Genomic DNA, 14,754 nt, shown 5'->3' with positions numbered 1-14,754 from the left:
CTCTGTCCCTGTGAACCCTGGCCTCAGCCTTGACCTTGGCTCCGCCCCAGATCCCACCTCTGCACCCAGCACCTCCCATGTCACCACCAGGGGTCGCCACGCCTCCTGGCCTTGCCCAGCAGATCAGGGCACAGGGGGACCCAGAGGCACCCAGCCCTGCACGCCTTCCCCTGGCTCTGGGCTCTGCCTTGCCCCTCCCAGGAGGCTGCCACTCCAGCCCCACTCCTGATGTGGCAGGAGCTACGTGGGGCTGCCAGGGGAGGGAGGGATGGTCTTTGGAGCCCAGCTGACCCTGCCTGGTTGTCACTTGAGGCCACTCGGGGAAGGCTGAGCCCGAGGCATTCTAGATGTTGCTCTCACCATCCCTAGTGGGGGCTTTTGGGGTGGCCCAGGCCTCGGCCCCTTGGTTTCCACTCTGCTCTGGGGTCCCAGCTCCAGCACTTGGAGGGGGGAGGGGTGCTGGAGCAGCGCTGCAGCCGGAATCCCAACCCTCACTGCACAAAGCTTTACACAGGACCAGGGAGCGCCCATTGGCCCCCACACATCTTGTTTCTTGTGAGCTGCTCCCATCGTGCTCCTCCCTGCCCTGCTTCCCAGTGGCGCTGCACAGAGGTGGGTGGGTCCATGGGGAAACCAAGGCTCAGGTTGGGAATCAGGGGACCCTCACCTTGCTAGGTTCTGCAGGCCTCTGGGGTTAGCAAAGGTCCCCCAGCCCTGCTCTGTGGCCCCTTCTGAGTGGGGGAGATCTGGGTACTGGGAACAGAGCAGAAGCTTTGTCCTGAGGGACCCTGGGGTCCTGGCTGCCCACGGACACCTGGGGCAGTGGGCTGGTAAGAGATCAGGACGGCGAGGCCCTGGAGGAGACAGGGCTGTGGAGACTCGGTGCTGATGCCACCCGGAGAGGCAGATGGGGCCCAGCCTGATGCTTCCTGGACCCGCCCCACCCTGCCCGGGCACAGTCCAGGGCTTCCTGCCCTTCGAACCGCACTTGTGATCAGTATTGACGGTGGTGGGATAATCATTAACCACCACCAGGGGCTGGGTCAACGGCTCAAAAGGCCCTGGGCCCAGGGTGTCCCCACTTCCTCCTTGTGCCCCGAAGGCCAGCCCGGCACTCAGGTAAGAGGCTTCCTGAGTGGTAGGACCCCTGCTGCACTCCCTGTCCTAGGAGGCTCCTGAACCCAGGCACCTCTCTGAAGGGTGGCCAATCCTGAGGAAGAAAGGGACCTGGACAGCCATGGGGTGGCCAGGACGAGCCCCTTCCTCTCTGTGCCTTGGTTTCCACTGTGGGATAAGGGGGCCTTAGCATCAGCGCTCAGAGCTGTGGAGCCAGGATTCCTGATCGGGCGCTGCCTCTGCCAGGCCAGGGCACTTGGACACCACGCTGCAGGAGGCTGGTCTCGCCCAGGCCTCTGTGGGAAGGGCCGCTAGGCTGAGTGGAGGGCCAGCCACCAGCTACTGTGTCTTCCTTCGCAGGTCTGTCCCCCCAGGCAGAAGGATTCCAGCCCAGGGATCCCCCATCCCACCCTGACTGCATCCTGAGAGGGGGGATGCCACTTTGGGAAGGTTGTTGGGGCAGCACAGGCCCTGGGGCCCTGCTCTGTGACCTTGGGCGGCCCCCTCTGTCTCTCTAGGCCTGTATCCACCACTGGCAAAGGGGGCAGGGCCCAAGTCTACTCTAAAAGCTCCCCTTTCTCTCCAGAAGCTTTGGAGTCTCCCAAAATGCCTGCTGGGTCTCTGCAGGACTGGCACCTGTCACCGGAACCTGTCTGGGAGGGACGAGAACACGCTTTGCAAGAGGAAGCTCTGCCTCACAGAGCCCTGGGCTCACTCAGGGACCCTGGCCAGCAGCTGCTTCCTCTCCCCACAGCGGAGAGAGACCCAAGGGTCCCAGGGTGGATGCTTCCCACCAGGCCAGCCCAGCATGCAGGGTGGCCTCGTAAGTCCTGATTGACATATGGACAGTGGTTCAGAGAGGTTACGCTACTTGCTCAAGGTCACCCAGCTCCCAGGCCCCTGCTGTCTTCCGGCCACTGAGGTCCTAAGCGTCCTTCCAGGCGAGCCACTGCTCACAGCCTGTTCCTCACGTTCTGCGGCAGGTTTGTGTATCTACATCTTTTCCAGTTCCCTGTCGTCCCCCTTCCTACACCTCGTCATCCACTGTCCCTGTTTGTTTTCTCTGTTCCTTTCTAGTTCTCTACCTGCTCCTCTTATTTTTATTTGAGACAGGGTCTTTCTTTGTCACTGAGGCTGGAGTGCAGTGGCACAATCCCAGCTCACTGGAGCCTCGACCTCCCAGGCTCAAGTGATCCCCACCCTCAGCCTCTTGAGTAGCTAGGACCACAGGCATGCATCACCACACCAGGCTAATTTTTTATTTTTTGTAGAGATGGGGTCTCACTGTGTTGCCCAGGCTGGTCTTGCACTCCTGGGCTCAAGAGATCCTCCCGCCTTGGTCTCCCAAAGTGCTGGGATGCCAGGTGTGCACCGCCATCCTCGGCCTTACTCTTCTCTTCCTCTCTCAGCCCCTCTGCCTCACTATCCCTCTTTCTGTGCCCTCCCCCACACAGCCCCCCATACTTCTTCTCAGTCTCATCTTCAGCTTCCCATACAGGGCCATCCTCGTGAAATCAGGCACTGGGAGGTCCCTGGGGACTGACAAGTGCCAGCTGTCCCTTGCTGTCCCTCTGCCCCATGGCTGCAGCAGGGAGGGTGGGCAAAGGGCAGAGGTGACAGTGGCCAAACCTGAAACTGAGGCCCAGCTCTGGTTGGGAAAGAAACAAGGAAACAAAATAACTTGGGGACAGAGGGCGTGGGGTCATCAGAGCGGGCAAAGGCTGCCCAGGAGTTGTAAATCGGAGCCGCTCCCGGCTTTATGAGGCCGATTTGGGGTTGAGCCTGGACTTTGCCCAGGAAGGAGTGCTGGCAGCACACGGGGCGCCAGGTGTGGGCCCCGGATGATAAGAAGCCTCGGTGAAAAGACCATGGACCTGGGGCCACAAAGACTGGGGCGCCCAGGTGAGCGGGCATGGGACACTCTACAGAGCCCTGCCGAAGGTGGACGCCAGGCAGGGCCCCGGCCTCCAATTGGCTCCCGCCCCCTGTAACAGCAACTCCATGTGGAAGTGCCCACTGGTTCCAGTGGGGCTGCTGTTATCTGGGGCGAGGGCCGGTACCCACGAAGAAGGAGAGGCAGGTGCTGGCCAGCAGACCAGCCAGGACTACCGTGGCGACGCTCCCAGGCCAGATGGTGGCGGGTAGTGGAGGGCTGTCGGCAGGCTGCCGAGACCGAGTGCACAGGGCTCTGACCTATGAATTGACAGCCAGTGCTCTCGTCTCCCCTCTGGCTGCCAATTCCATAGGTCACAGGTATGTTCGCCTCAATGCCAGCCACCAGGACCTGCAGGGATAGGGGAGGGCCGGGGGTGTCCAGCAGTCAGCAGAGATCCTGCGACCCCAGTGCAGCACTCATGGTCCCACCTCCCTCTGTCTCATTCCCCGTGATGAGCCTGAACAGCTTCAGTCCTGCCCCTGCCCTGCCTGCCCTTTGGCACCTCTATGCTTTGCCCATGCTGTTCCCTTGGGCTGCAATACTCTTCCTAGCTTATTTGCCAGGCTCACTCTTACTAACCCTTTCAAGCTCTGTCCAAGCATTTGCTGCCTCCAGAAGGCCTTCTTGAAGCTTGTAAGTCCCCACCTGGGCACCCCCACACAGTGCTGCCACAGAGCACTGCCCTCTCGGAGCCCCGGTGCTGGTTTCTGCTTGTGTCTCGCTCCTCTCCCCATCTGTGAGCTCAGTTCCCAGCCCAGACGCGTGCCCAATAAATGTTTGCTGAACCAATCCTGAGCCTCTGTCTTGCACCCTGAGGAAGCACCCACCGACATGCAGTGTGGCCAAGGGGGGCTGAGTGCTCTAGGCCCAGTGTTTGTGCTAGAGCCCCCCCACCCAGGATGGGGCCCTGAGCCAGCCTCCCCATCTGCTTCCTACTCTCCCCTCCTTTGCCAGTCTCATCTCCCTGGAGCACAGCCCTGTGGTTGGTGGAGCAGCTTCTCCAGCCCCTAGGATTCCTAAGAGGGCCCAGGACCCCGGCTGCTGGTAGAGGAAGAGCAGCCAACCCAGGACAGGACAGCTGACCCCACCCCTGTCCCGCCTCCCACAACAGCCTCATTTCCACCTATTTCTTTGTGGTGTTTGTTTGTTTGTTTGTTTTGAGACAAGAGTCTTGCTCTGTTGCCCAGGCTGGAATGCAACAGGCTTCCTCCCAGGAGGAAGCCTCCCCTCCTGGCGTGATCTCAGCTCACTGCAACCTCTGCCTCCTGGGTTCAAGCGATTCTCCTGCCTCAGCCTCCCAAATAGCTGAGATTACAGGCGTGCACCACCATGCCCAGCTAATTTTTGTGTTTTTAGTAGAGACTGGGTTTCACCATGTTGGCCAGGCTGGTCTCGAACTCCTGACCTCAGATAATCTGCCCACCTCGGCCTCCCAGAGTGCTGGGATTATAGGCGTGAGCCACCGCGCCCAGCCCCACCTGTTTCTTATACAACGGGGTTCTGAGGAAATTTTCCTTTTTTTTTTTTTTGAGACAGGGTCTTGCTCGCTTTGTCACCCAGGCTGGAGTGCAGTGGTACAATCACAGCTCGCTGCAGCCTCCACCTGCCAGGGCTCACACAGTCCTCCCATCTCAGCCTCCCAAATAGCTGTGACTACAGGCATGTGCCACCGTGCCTGGTTAATTTTTGTATTTTTCGTAGAGATGGGGTTTCACCATGTTGCCCAGGCTGGTCTCAAATTCCTGGCCTCAAGCAGTCCTGCCTCAGCCCCCCAAACTGCTGGGATTACAGGCATGAGCCACTGTGCCCTGTCAGAATTTTTCATTTGAATAAAAAGGTTTCTGGTACTACAAAATAAAATTTGTAAAATGGGAAATAGAGACCTAGGAATAAATGTCAAATTGCTTAATAACAGGCGTTGGCTATTGAGCCCTTTCTGTCTGCTGGGCACACACATCCAGGACCTGGTCCTCCTGGCATCCATCATGAACCTGTTTGGGACAGGAGGACACAGGCTCAGAGAGGGTGCACATTTCCTGAAGTCACAGAGCAAGTTGGACCTTCTCCTGGGGACTGTAGGCAGCCAACAAACATCTGGCCCCTAAGACACTGTCTCTCTCCCCTTCCCACAGGCAGCTCTGCTCACACTGTCCTGGCTGCTCTGAATCCCTGGGCCCCGACTGGCCCCTGCCGTGGCCCAGCTCAGCAACCCCTCCCTGCAGACCATCCCATGACTCTGCAGGCACTGCTCCCCTCTCTGCCCACACCCCGGCTTCGTGGGCCTCTCCCGCCACCCTTATCTCATTCCCTGCAGAGTTAAGGAGCCCTGTGTGCTTATCTAATCCTGTGCTGGTTTCAGACTCCTTGAGGGCAAGGTCCACGACTTACTCATCCTCCCTGGCTGCTTCCCCCACCCACCAGCATAGTAGGTGTTCAGGATACATGGGCTGGATGGTGGGGCCCTGGACTCTAACCCTCTTGGGGCTGTCAGGCCTCAGACTCAGAGCACTGGCTTAGGGTGAAAGGGGTGCAGTCAGCAGCCACCCTGCCCTGGGGGTCCTCCTGCATCTGCCTCTGCAGAGCACTGCGATCCCACAAAGGCCTGCGAGGGCTATTGGAGACCTGTCCCAACGCATGAGCAAGGCGGATCCAGCACCCTCCCCCAGCTCCTTGAGCCCACTGACCTGTGTCCTTTACCCAGCAGGCCCTGGGCCCATGCACATTTCCCTGGCCTGGGTCTCACCTCCAACCCCTCTCAGAACTCCTCAAGACCTGCCCAAGGGTCACTCCCTCCCGGACACCTGCCTGGCCCCCCGCCCCACCCCCCATTACCCCACTCACTGGCTCCCTGGATGCTCTGTGGCTGGGATGTTAGCGCCCCCATCATGCCCCATCACCCACACCGGGCTATTTCCCCCACCAGCCTGAAAGCCTCCAGGAGTGGCGGCCACTGACTTTTTTCCTGTAGCCTCAGACTCAAAGGAGGCACTTAATAAATGCACACAGAAGGACTGACCTTGTGCATGAGCAAAGTTGCTTAGGGAGGGAGCCTAGACACAGTGGGGCGGTCAGCACAGAGCTGGCGGTGGGAGGCCTCAGTAGTATTGTCTTTGTCCCATCGTCCACACCGCACGTGTGTGAAACGCTACGCTGACAGAGGCCCTGAGAGGTTGTGCAGATTGACTGTACGCCAGCCTCAGAGAGAGAAGGCCCAGGCGGGGAGGAGTAAAGCCTCTCTGGGAGAGGTGAGTGTGAGGTCGGCGTTTGCTGAGGTGAACCCCAGAAACAGGTCGTGAGCACTGGAGGAGGAAGGAATGCCAGGGGCAAGGTTGCAGAAAGGGGACGGAGGCGCGGGGCGGGCGGGGACAGCTTCCTTTTCTGCAAGGCTTACCCCCGGTGGCCACCACTAGGGGGCGCCCCGGGCACCCCTCCCAAGCGGGGCGGGGCCAACCCTCCCCACCGCGCGGCTCCCAAGGCCTGGGGGAGCAGCCCCTGGGTTCGCCTTCCCTGGGCCGCCTGGAACTGCGCCTGGCCTGGCCAGGACACTGTCCTGGGCCGAGGGCACAGCCCAGGTGCCAGCGTCCTACACACAGTTGCGGGTCCCAGGCGCGCACTGCCTTACCCAAGGTGGCCCTGGTGGGGCTCTTCCCGCTGTGGTGTGTATAAAACATCACTGTATAATGTACATTCATAGAATTCACAATGAGTCCCCATGTAACAACCTGCAGAGCCCCCAAATATGCCCTTCCAGGTCCCCCCCGCCCATGGTCAGCACAGTTCTGAGTGTTACGGTAATCACTTCCTCTCCTTTCTCTGGGATTTACTACCCCGTACACTTTACCAAACAGTCTGCGAGCATTTTGTCTGGCTTTCTTGTTATTAATGTAAATGGAATCACGGTGCCGTGTCTGGCTGAGTCTCATGCAGTTGATGGAGCCGAAGCTTCTTCACTCTTGTCCACTGCTGTATAGTGAAGAGAACACTTGGGGTTATTATAAGCGCTGTTATTATGAGCACTGTTGGGGTTATAATGAGTATTGTAATGCACAGATTCTACTGCAGGGTGCTTCTCCAGCAGGGGCTGTCAGGTCATGGAGTGGTGGACCTAACACTGGACCAGGCTACATGGTGCCTAATAAAGGACAGCTGGATACAGGCCTTTTTTTGATTTTGTTTTTTCTTTCTTTTTTTTTTTTTTTTTTTTGAGACGGAGTCTCATTCTGTTGCCCAGGAATGCAGTGGCTTGATCTCAGCTCACTGCAAGCTCTGCCTCCCGGGTTCAAACAATTCTCCCGCCTCAGCCTCCCGAGTAGCGGGGGTTACAGGCACCCAGCACCATGCCCAGCTAATTTTTGTATTTTAGTAGAGATGGGGTTTCACCATGTTGGCCAGGCTGGTCTTGAGCTCCTAATCCCAGGGGATCTGCCCACCTCGGCCTCCCAAAGTTCTGAGATTACAGGCGTGAGCCACCGTGCCCGGCCGTCTTTCTGTTTTTCTTTTTGACAATGATGACAGCTTCAGAAAAGTTGCAAGAAAAGTACGAACAACATCCATATACCGTTTATTTTGATTCATTGACAGTTAACACTTTGCAATTATATATACATATACATACATATATATATACATACATATATATATATATATATATATTTTTTTTTTTTTTTTTTTGAGACGGAGTTTCTCTCTTATTGCCCAGGCTGGAGTGCAATAGCGCTCACTGCAACCTCCGCCTCCCAGGTTCAAGCGATTCTCCTGCCTCAGCCTCCCGAGTAGCTGGGATTACAGGCATGCACCACCACACCTGGCTAATTTTTGTATTTTTAGTAGAGACGGGGTTTCTCCATGTTGGTCAGGGTGTTCTCAAACTCCCGACCTCAGGTGATCTGCCCGCCTCGGCCTCCCAAAGTGCTGGGATTACAGGCGTGAGCCACCATACCCGGCCTGCAATAATATTTGCTCCCTTTTCTCTCTCTCTCTCTCTGTCTGGCACCCACATACACACATACACACACACATATTTTCTGAACCACTGGAGAGTAAGTTACATAAGTCCTAGCCCTTTACCCTTAAATATTTCAACATGTATCTCCTAAGAAAAATGACATTTCTTACGCAACCACAAGACAAGTACCAAATTCAGGCCTGATGACAGTAATGCAATGCTATTATCTAACGTACAGTCCACTTTCAAATGTCTCTGATTGTCCCAGTCTGCCGGGACCACGCTTCACATCTGGTGTCAGCTCTCCTCAGTCTTCTTTAATCCAGAACCATCCTCAGCCTTTCTTTGTTTTTCAAGACCTTGATATTTTTGAAGAGTCTAGATCAGTTGTTTTGTACAGTGTTCCTCATCTTTTTCTCTCTGTTTCCCCCCAATTAAACAAGTCAAGTACATCCATTATATACATTTGGACAACATAGAAAAGTAAATAAAAATTGCCCCAGTTCCTACGATGCAGGGATAACCCCGTAGACACTTCCTGTAATCATTGAGTAAGCTGACTCACTTGTTCTACGCACTCTGTGCACATGAACTCATGTCATCCTAGGAGGCAGGTGCTTTTGTTATCTCTTGAGTGCCTTGCTAAAGATCATACGGTCTGTAGGATTTGATCCTGAACAGTCCGCTCCAAAGCCCATGCACTTGGCCTTTATGCTACACTGCTTCTCAATAATGGCCAGCCACGTGCGTGCGTGCTTGCGCGCGCTCATCAGGATGCCTCAGCTTCTGCCCTATTGGCATTTCGGGCAGGGTAATTCTCTGCTGTGGGAGTGCCCTGTGTGTTGTAGGATGGTCAGCAGCAGCCTTGTCCTCTGCCTAGTATATGCCAGCAACAATCCCCAAAATAATCATACCAAGAATGTCCCCGGGGGAGCAAAATCACACCCAGCTGAGAATCACTGTGTGGGGTGTGTGTGTGTATGTGTGTGTGTAGCCAGGTGATGCTGTATTCCCTTCTGAAATCTATCCCAGTGATTGGTACTCCAGGTGATGCTGTATTCCCTTCTGAAATCTATCCCAGTGATTGGTACTCCATGGTCACTTTTGGGTCCTTCCATTTTCTTCTCTGGTCCCATGTCTAGTGGCTGCCAGGTGTTGCCTGTGAAGGGACTGGTGGATCGACAAAAAGACAAATCTATTGCAGTAGCTACCTTCTACTGTTATACAACAAAGTGCCACAAACTTCGTGGTTTAGAACCACCCCCATTTATGAGCTCCTGGTTCTGCAGGTCGGAAGTCTGGGCCCAGCATGACTGAGTTCTGTTCTCAGAGTGTCAGACGCTGAAGGAAGGTGGCAGCCAGGCTGCACTATCACCGGGAGGCAGGGGAAGGAATCTGTCTCCAAGCTCATTCTTGTTGGCAGAATCCGGTTCCTTGCATCCTTAGGACTGAGGTCCCCGTTTCCTTGCTGGTGGTCTGCTGGGGCCCCTGTCAGCTCCTAGAGGTCACCCACATTCCTTTCCACATGGTGTCCCCCAGGCTGGAGTGCAGTAGCACAATCATGGCTCGAAGCAGCCTCAACCTCCCTGGCTCAGGTGATCCTCTCACCTCAGGCTCCTGAGTAGCTAGGACTACAGGTGCATGCCACCACACCCAGCTAATATTTTGTATTTTGGGTAGAGATGGGATTTTGCCATGTTACCCAGGCTAGTCTTGAACTCCTGGGCTCAAGTGACCCACCCCCTCAGTCTCCTAAAGTGCTGGGATCACAGGCGTAAGCCACTGCCCAGCCAGCTCTGCTTTCAGAGGGCTCAGTGAGCGGGGGGGGGGCCCACTGGGATTATCTCCCTTTGTACAGTGGACTGCACCATCTAACACCGCGTGTCATGGAGTAAGTCACCAGATCCGCATTCCCAGCATTACACTGGATATGTACACCAGGGGTGGGGGATCTTGCAGACATCCTGAAATTCTGCTTAATGATGACCAAAGGGCAAGAGAGGTGTTTCTGGGACAGGACATGGAGCCAAGGGGTAGGGGACCAGGTTGGGTGAGCAGGAGACGGAGGCCTGACCCCACCTCTGAGAGGGTCCCACTATATTCCTGCCCTCGGGGACACCCCAACATGTACCTCTAGGAGCAAGCATGGTGCCTGGGCAGACATGGGCCTCAGGGGAGGGTTCTGGTCTCCAGTCTCCTTGCAGATGGAGCGTCACCATGTTCTGTACTTAAGGGCACAGTAAAGCAGCTGCAGGTCAGAGGAATGTGGCGGCTGGGCCACAGGACGGGGAGGGAGACTGAGTGTCGGCAGACAGGCGGGCTGGGGGACCACCATGTACCACCCCAACTGACCTACAAAGAGACTTTAATTTGGGGGGATGGAGGAGGGAGGTGTTAGCCCAGCAGAGGGGACAGGAGGGTGGCCTTGGGCACGATGTTTGACTCCTGAGGTGTGGGAGTGAGGGGCTGGGCTTGTTGAAGATGGGCTGGGCTCTGTGCCCTGGTGGCTGAGTGTGACACAGAGTTGGGGACAGAATTACCCTCCAGCCCCCCAGCCTGTGAGCCCATGATGAGGCTCAGGGCCACAGGGGGCCTGCAGGGCAAGGCCAAGGCAAGGGAGAGGCAGCTGGAGCAGAACTTGTGCAGGCTCGTTCTTGCACACACGAGACACACTTCAGAGCCCCCTGGAAATGTAGAGGGGCCGTGTGCACGGCAGGAGTCTGCACTCATACAAGGGAGGCTAAGACCATGCACCTCACTTGTACTCTCAGGCTGCTGAGGCTGGGGGACAATGGGGTTACACTCGCCATTTCATTAGTGTAGGGCAAGGGGGACCCCAGCACCCTACAAGGGACCCCCTAATGTTGTCACCACAGAAGGCGATTGCTCATGTGCCAAATAATAAGCCATTTCCTGTGGAGTCAGGCAAAGGCCTGGGCCCTCCAATAAGTTTAGGGTAAACCCTGCACCCTGCACTCAGCGGCAGCCCCAGCCTCGGCAGCCCCAGCCTCATCGGCCCCAGCAAGGCAGGGCCAGAAGCTGCAGGGACTGAGACACACACACAGAAAACTGGCAGGTGAACTAGAGCTTTTACTGAAAGTGCTCAGAGACCTATAAGTCTCAGCTCTGCAAAGCACTGTGCGGTTATATGTGTACATCATCCTGATAAATGTGTAAACCTGTCCCCCAGGCTGCAGAGCAGCAAAGGGGCTAGGAAGGGCTGGTGAGCTTCAGGGCAGAGATTCACTTCAGCCTGCATCTGGGGAAGAGGCTCTTGAAACCCTCTTTCTCTGCTTTTCCACCTGCCCGTCCTTGCAACTTCAAGTGGCTGGAGTGTGGAAAGGGCAGTGTTAAGATTCAGAAGGCCCTGGCCGGGCGTGGTGGCTCACACCTGTAATTCCAGCACTCTGGGAGGCTGAGGCGGGCAGATCACAAGGTCAGGAGATCAAGACCATCCTGGCTAACATGGTGAAACCCCATCTCTACTAAAAATAGAAAAAATTAGCCGACGGGCATGGTGGTACACGCCTGTAGGTAGTCCCAGCTACTCGGGAGGCTGAGGCAGGAGAATCACTTGAACCCGGGAGGTGGAGGTTGCAGTGAGCCAAGATCACGCCACTGCACTCCAGCCTGGGCAACAGAGGGAGACTCCCTCTCAAAAAAAAAAAAAAAAAAAAGACTCCGAAGGCCCAGATTCTCATTCAGTCTGGGCTACTTCGAGCAGTCACCAGACATCCCGGGCCTCAGGCTCTTTCTCACTGGAATTTGAAAGCAGCTAAGATTCTGACACGGTCACCTCCAAATTGGGCCATGTTCCGGCTGCCAGATGCCTTCAGAGCCCTCTGGGGCCCAGCAATCTCCCCAGAGCCATCACCCAAGGGCCACAGCTGCTGCAAGAGAAAGGCCTCATGGTGTGGAGAGGACACTCTTCTTGCCAGTGTGGGAGACCCAGCATTCAAAAGAACAGTCCTCCTCAGTTCCTCACCTTGTGTCGGGAAAACTGATTTGTTGCCCAAATCTCATGACTGTGAGAACAAAAATCTATGCTGATATGCAAACTCTTTCAGTGGAAAGAATGAACCACTCCTCATCCCAGGGAGAAACCTATGTGTTTTGGTTTTTCTCAGCTTGATTTTTCTGCCATATTTGGAGAAAAACTCTTTAAAAAAAAAATATCGGCTGGGCACGGTGGCTCATGCCTGTAATCCCAGCATTTTGGGAGGCTGAGGTGGGTGTATCACTTGAGGTCAGGGGTTCGAGACCAGCCTGACCAACATGTATTTTTAGTAGTCTCTACTAAAAATACAAAAAATTAGCCAGGCATGGTGGCAGGCGCCTGTAATCCCAGCTACTTGGGAGGCTGAGGCAGGAGAATCACTTGAACCCAGGAGGTGGAGGTTGCAGTGAGCTGAGATCGCACCATTGCACTCCAGCTTGGGTGACACAGAGTGAGACTCTGTCTCAAAAAAAAAAAAAAAAAACTCTCAAACATAGTTTATTATATAGGTGAATCCTGGTCCCTGTGATGGGCTTATCGGTATGATTTCCGGTAGCAAGCATAGGTACCACGGCCTCCAACGTTTTTGGATTTGCAGCAACGGGGGTCAGCTACTGACAGGGTCCAGTCATGCTGGATGAGGATGCCTCTGGTCCTTTTGGAAGCCTCATCCATTTATTTCCGGTAATAGGCCACTAAGGCTTTGGAGACGGACTGACAGATAGCATAAATCTGGGTCACGTGACCACCACCCTTCACACAAACATGTGTGTGCATGTCAGCAAATTGCTCCTTGCCCAGAGGCAGAACTAGTTCCAGCAGCTTGAATTGCAGCGCTCGGCTCCATCATCTCCAGGGGCCACCCATTCACCTTGATGAGGCCACTGCCATGTTTGCAGTGGACTGCACGGACTGCAGCTGGCCCTTGGATGGCACAGCCAAGAGCACAGATAAGAGCTCCTCACTGCACGGCACCGCAAGCGGAAAAGGCACCTCTCTTTTTTTTTTTTTTTTTGAGATGGAGTCTCCTTCTGTTGCCCAGGTTAGAATGCAGTGGTGCGATCTTGGCTCACTGCAACCTCCACCTCACGGGTTCAAGCGATTCTCCTGCCTCAGCCTCCTCAGTAGCTGGGATTACAGGCGCACGCCACCATACCTGGCTAATTTTTGTATTTTTAGTAGAGACGGGGTTTTGTGATATTGGCCAGGGTGGTCTTGATCTCAGGTGATCTGCCTGCATCGGCCTCCCAAAGTGCTGGGATTACAGACATGAGCTACTGCACCTGGCCTTTTTTTTTTTTTTTTTTTTAAGTTGTCTCTAGGGACCTTGTAGATGTTTTCCTAGATCAGGCCATGACAGGACCAAGCAGACCACTTAGAGGGGAGGTGAGACCCCTTTCTGCTGGATGAGGGCATTTCTGAGGAGAGCTAGGGGGTACCTCAAGGCCCTGGGTTTGCAGGGAATGGATTTATTAACTGAAGAATAAAACACTGGGAGTGGGGGATGGCACGGTTTCTGAGATAAAAGGAAAATACTTGAACCCTCCATCAATCTGCCATGGGCTCAGGCAGACAGGCAGAAAGTGAAACAGCGGAGAAACCAAAAGTGAAATGGTGCATTCACATTTTATGCAACTTTCCCACCAAACAAACTGCCCTACTCAGAAAACACAAAAGAAAAAAAAATTAGGACATTTTCGGTGTGGGGCATGACAAGATAAGGAAGCTGCCTGGAAGCTGGGTGCCAACTCCATGAAATTGGGGGAACTAATTCCTGATCACGTGGGCCTCACCAGGGTGACAGAGATCCCTTCTTTCAGTCCTTTAAGCTCTTTGGAGAAAGTCAAGTGGCCATACATAACGACAGGGTCTGGGTTTTGTTTATAAATAACCCAGGAACATTTTGTTGTTTTCAGTTTTCTAGGGCTGGGTTTTCCCAGCACACAGGGCTCTGGGGAGATTTGAAAACCATGGCGCGTCGATGAGAATGCTGCCGGGGCGCCAGTTTGGAGCAGCCTCATTCAGACGACTGAACAACTACTTCATTCAGGATCCTCAGCCCTGGGCCCTTCCCTAGATCAACCCAGAAACTGCATCTCCGGGGTGGATCCCTAACAGTGCTGAGTAGGAGGCAAACACTGTGGCTTCTAAGGCTGACCCGGGAAGTCTGGACTGGGCCCGCCGGAGGCTCCTCGTCACCAATTGGCATGCAGCCTCTGGTGACAGCTCTGCCTAGGAGCCTCAGTATCTTCTTTTGAGAATAACACCAAAAAAAAAACAAAAAAAAAGTGGCAGTAGCTTGTGTGCTTTACTATGATGAAAAGAATCAAATCAAAGCACTAAAGGGCGTAAGATTGCAGGCAGGGCTGGAATTACTTGTCTGCTCTCCAATGGTTAGGGAGCAAGAGGGGAGGGCAAGGGAACTATCTATTCCCTCGGAAGGGATCTTGCAAGCGGTAGGCGAACAAACCTCCCATCGTGTCCTCTCTAGATTCCACCAGACTCAGTTCCCCTGAGATATCCCCCGTTCTCAGATTTGAGTTCCTGCCTCTTCCTCTTAGCCTACCAGCCCAAGTTATTCCCTGACACAGGCCCCTAGCCCTCCAGGCTTCCACATCTCCTAGAAGCGAGGAAGTTGGACCTGAGGCTTTCAAAGTCTTTCAAAGTCGCAGGTTCAATTCAGATCTCTTTAAGAGCCCCCAGGGTCCTGCTACCACACGTTGGTGTCTTGATACTGGTTACATAACAATCAGTCCCCAA

The 14,754-nt window shown here is 54.8% G+C and overlaps 1 protein-coding gene and 1 non-coding gene across 2 annotated transcripts; both read left to right on the top strand.

Annotated features, from left to right (window-relative positions):
- Positions 1-888: 888 nt before the first annotated feature.
- Positions 889-6,067, top strand: LOC129525543 (uncharacterized). The gene is made up of 3 exons (XM_055356467.1): positions 889-1,119; positions 1,703-1,939; positions 5,185-6,067. The coding sequence occupies exons 1-3, from the start codon at positions 889-891 to the stop codon at positions 5,215-5,217; spliced, it is 501 nt and encodes a 166-aa protein (XP_055212442.1). The 3' UTR covers positions 5,218-6,067.
- Positions 3,285-3,396, top strand: MIR192 (microRNA mir-192). The gene has a single exon (NR_106332.1). It is a non-coding gene; the product is annotated as a microRNA mir-192 (primary transcript).
- Positions 6,068-14,754: the final 8,687 nt, after the last annotated feature.

The sequence above is a fragment of the Gorilla gorilla genome, chromosome 9, assembly GCF_029281585.2.
Source record: "Gorilla gorilla gorilla isolate KB3781 chromosome 9, NHGRI_mGorGor1-v2.1_pri, whole genome shotgun sequence".
Classification (NCBI taxonomy): Eukaryota; Metazoa; Chordata; class Mammalia; order Primates; family Hominidae; genus Gorilla; species Gorilla gorilla.
Note: the sequence above shows the minus strand (reverse complement) of the source record. Positions and strands in the feature narration are given on the sequence as shown.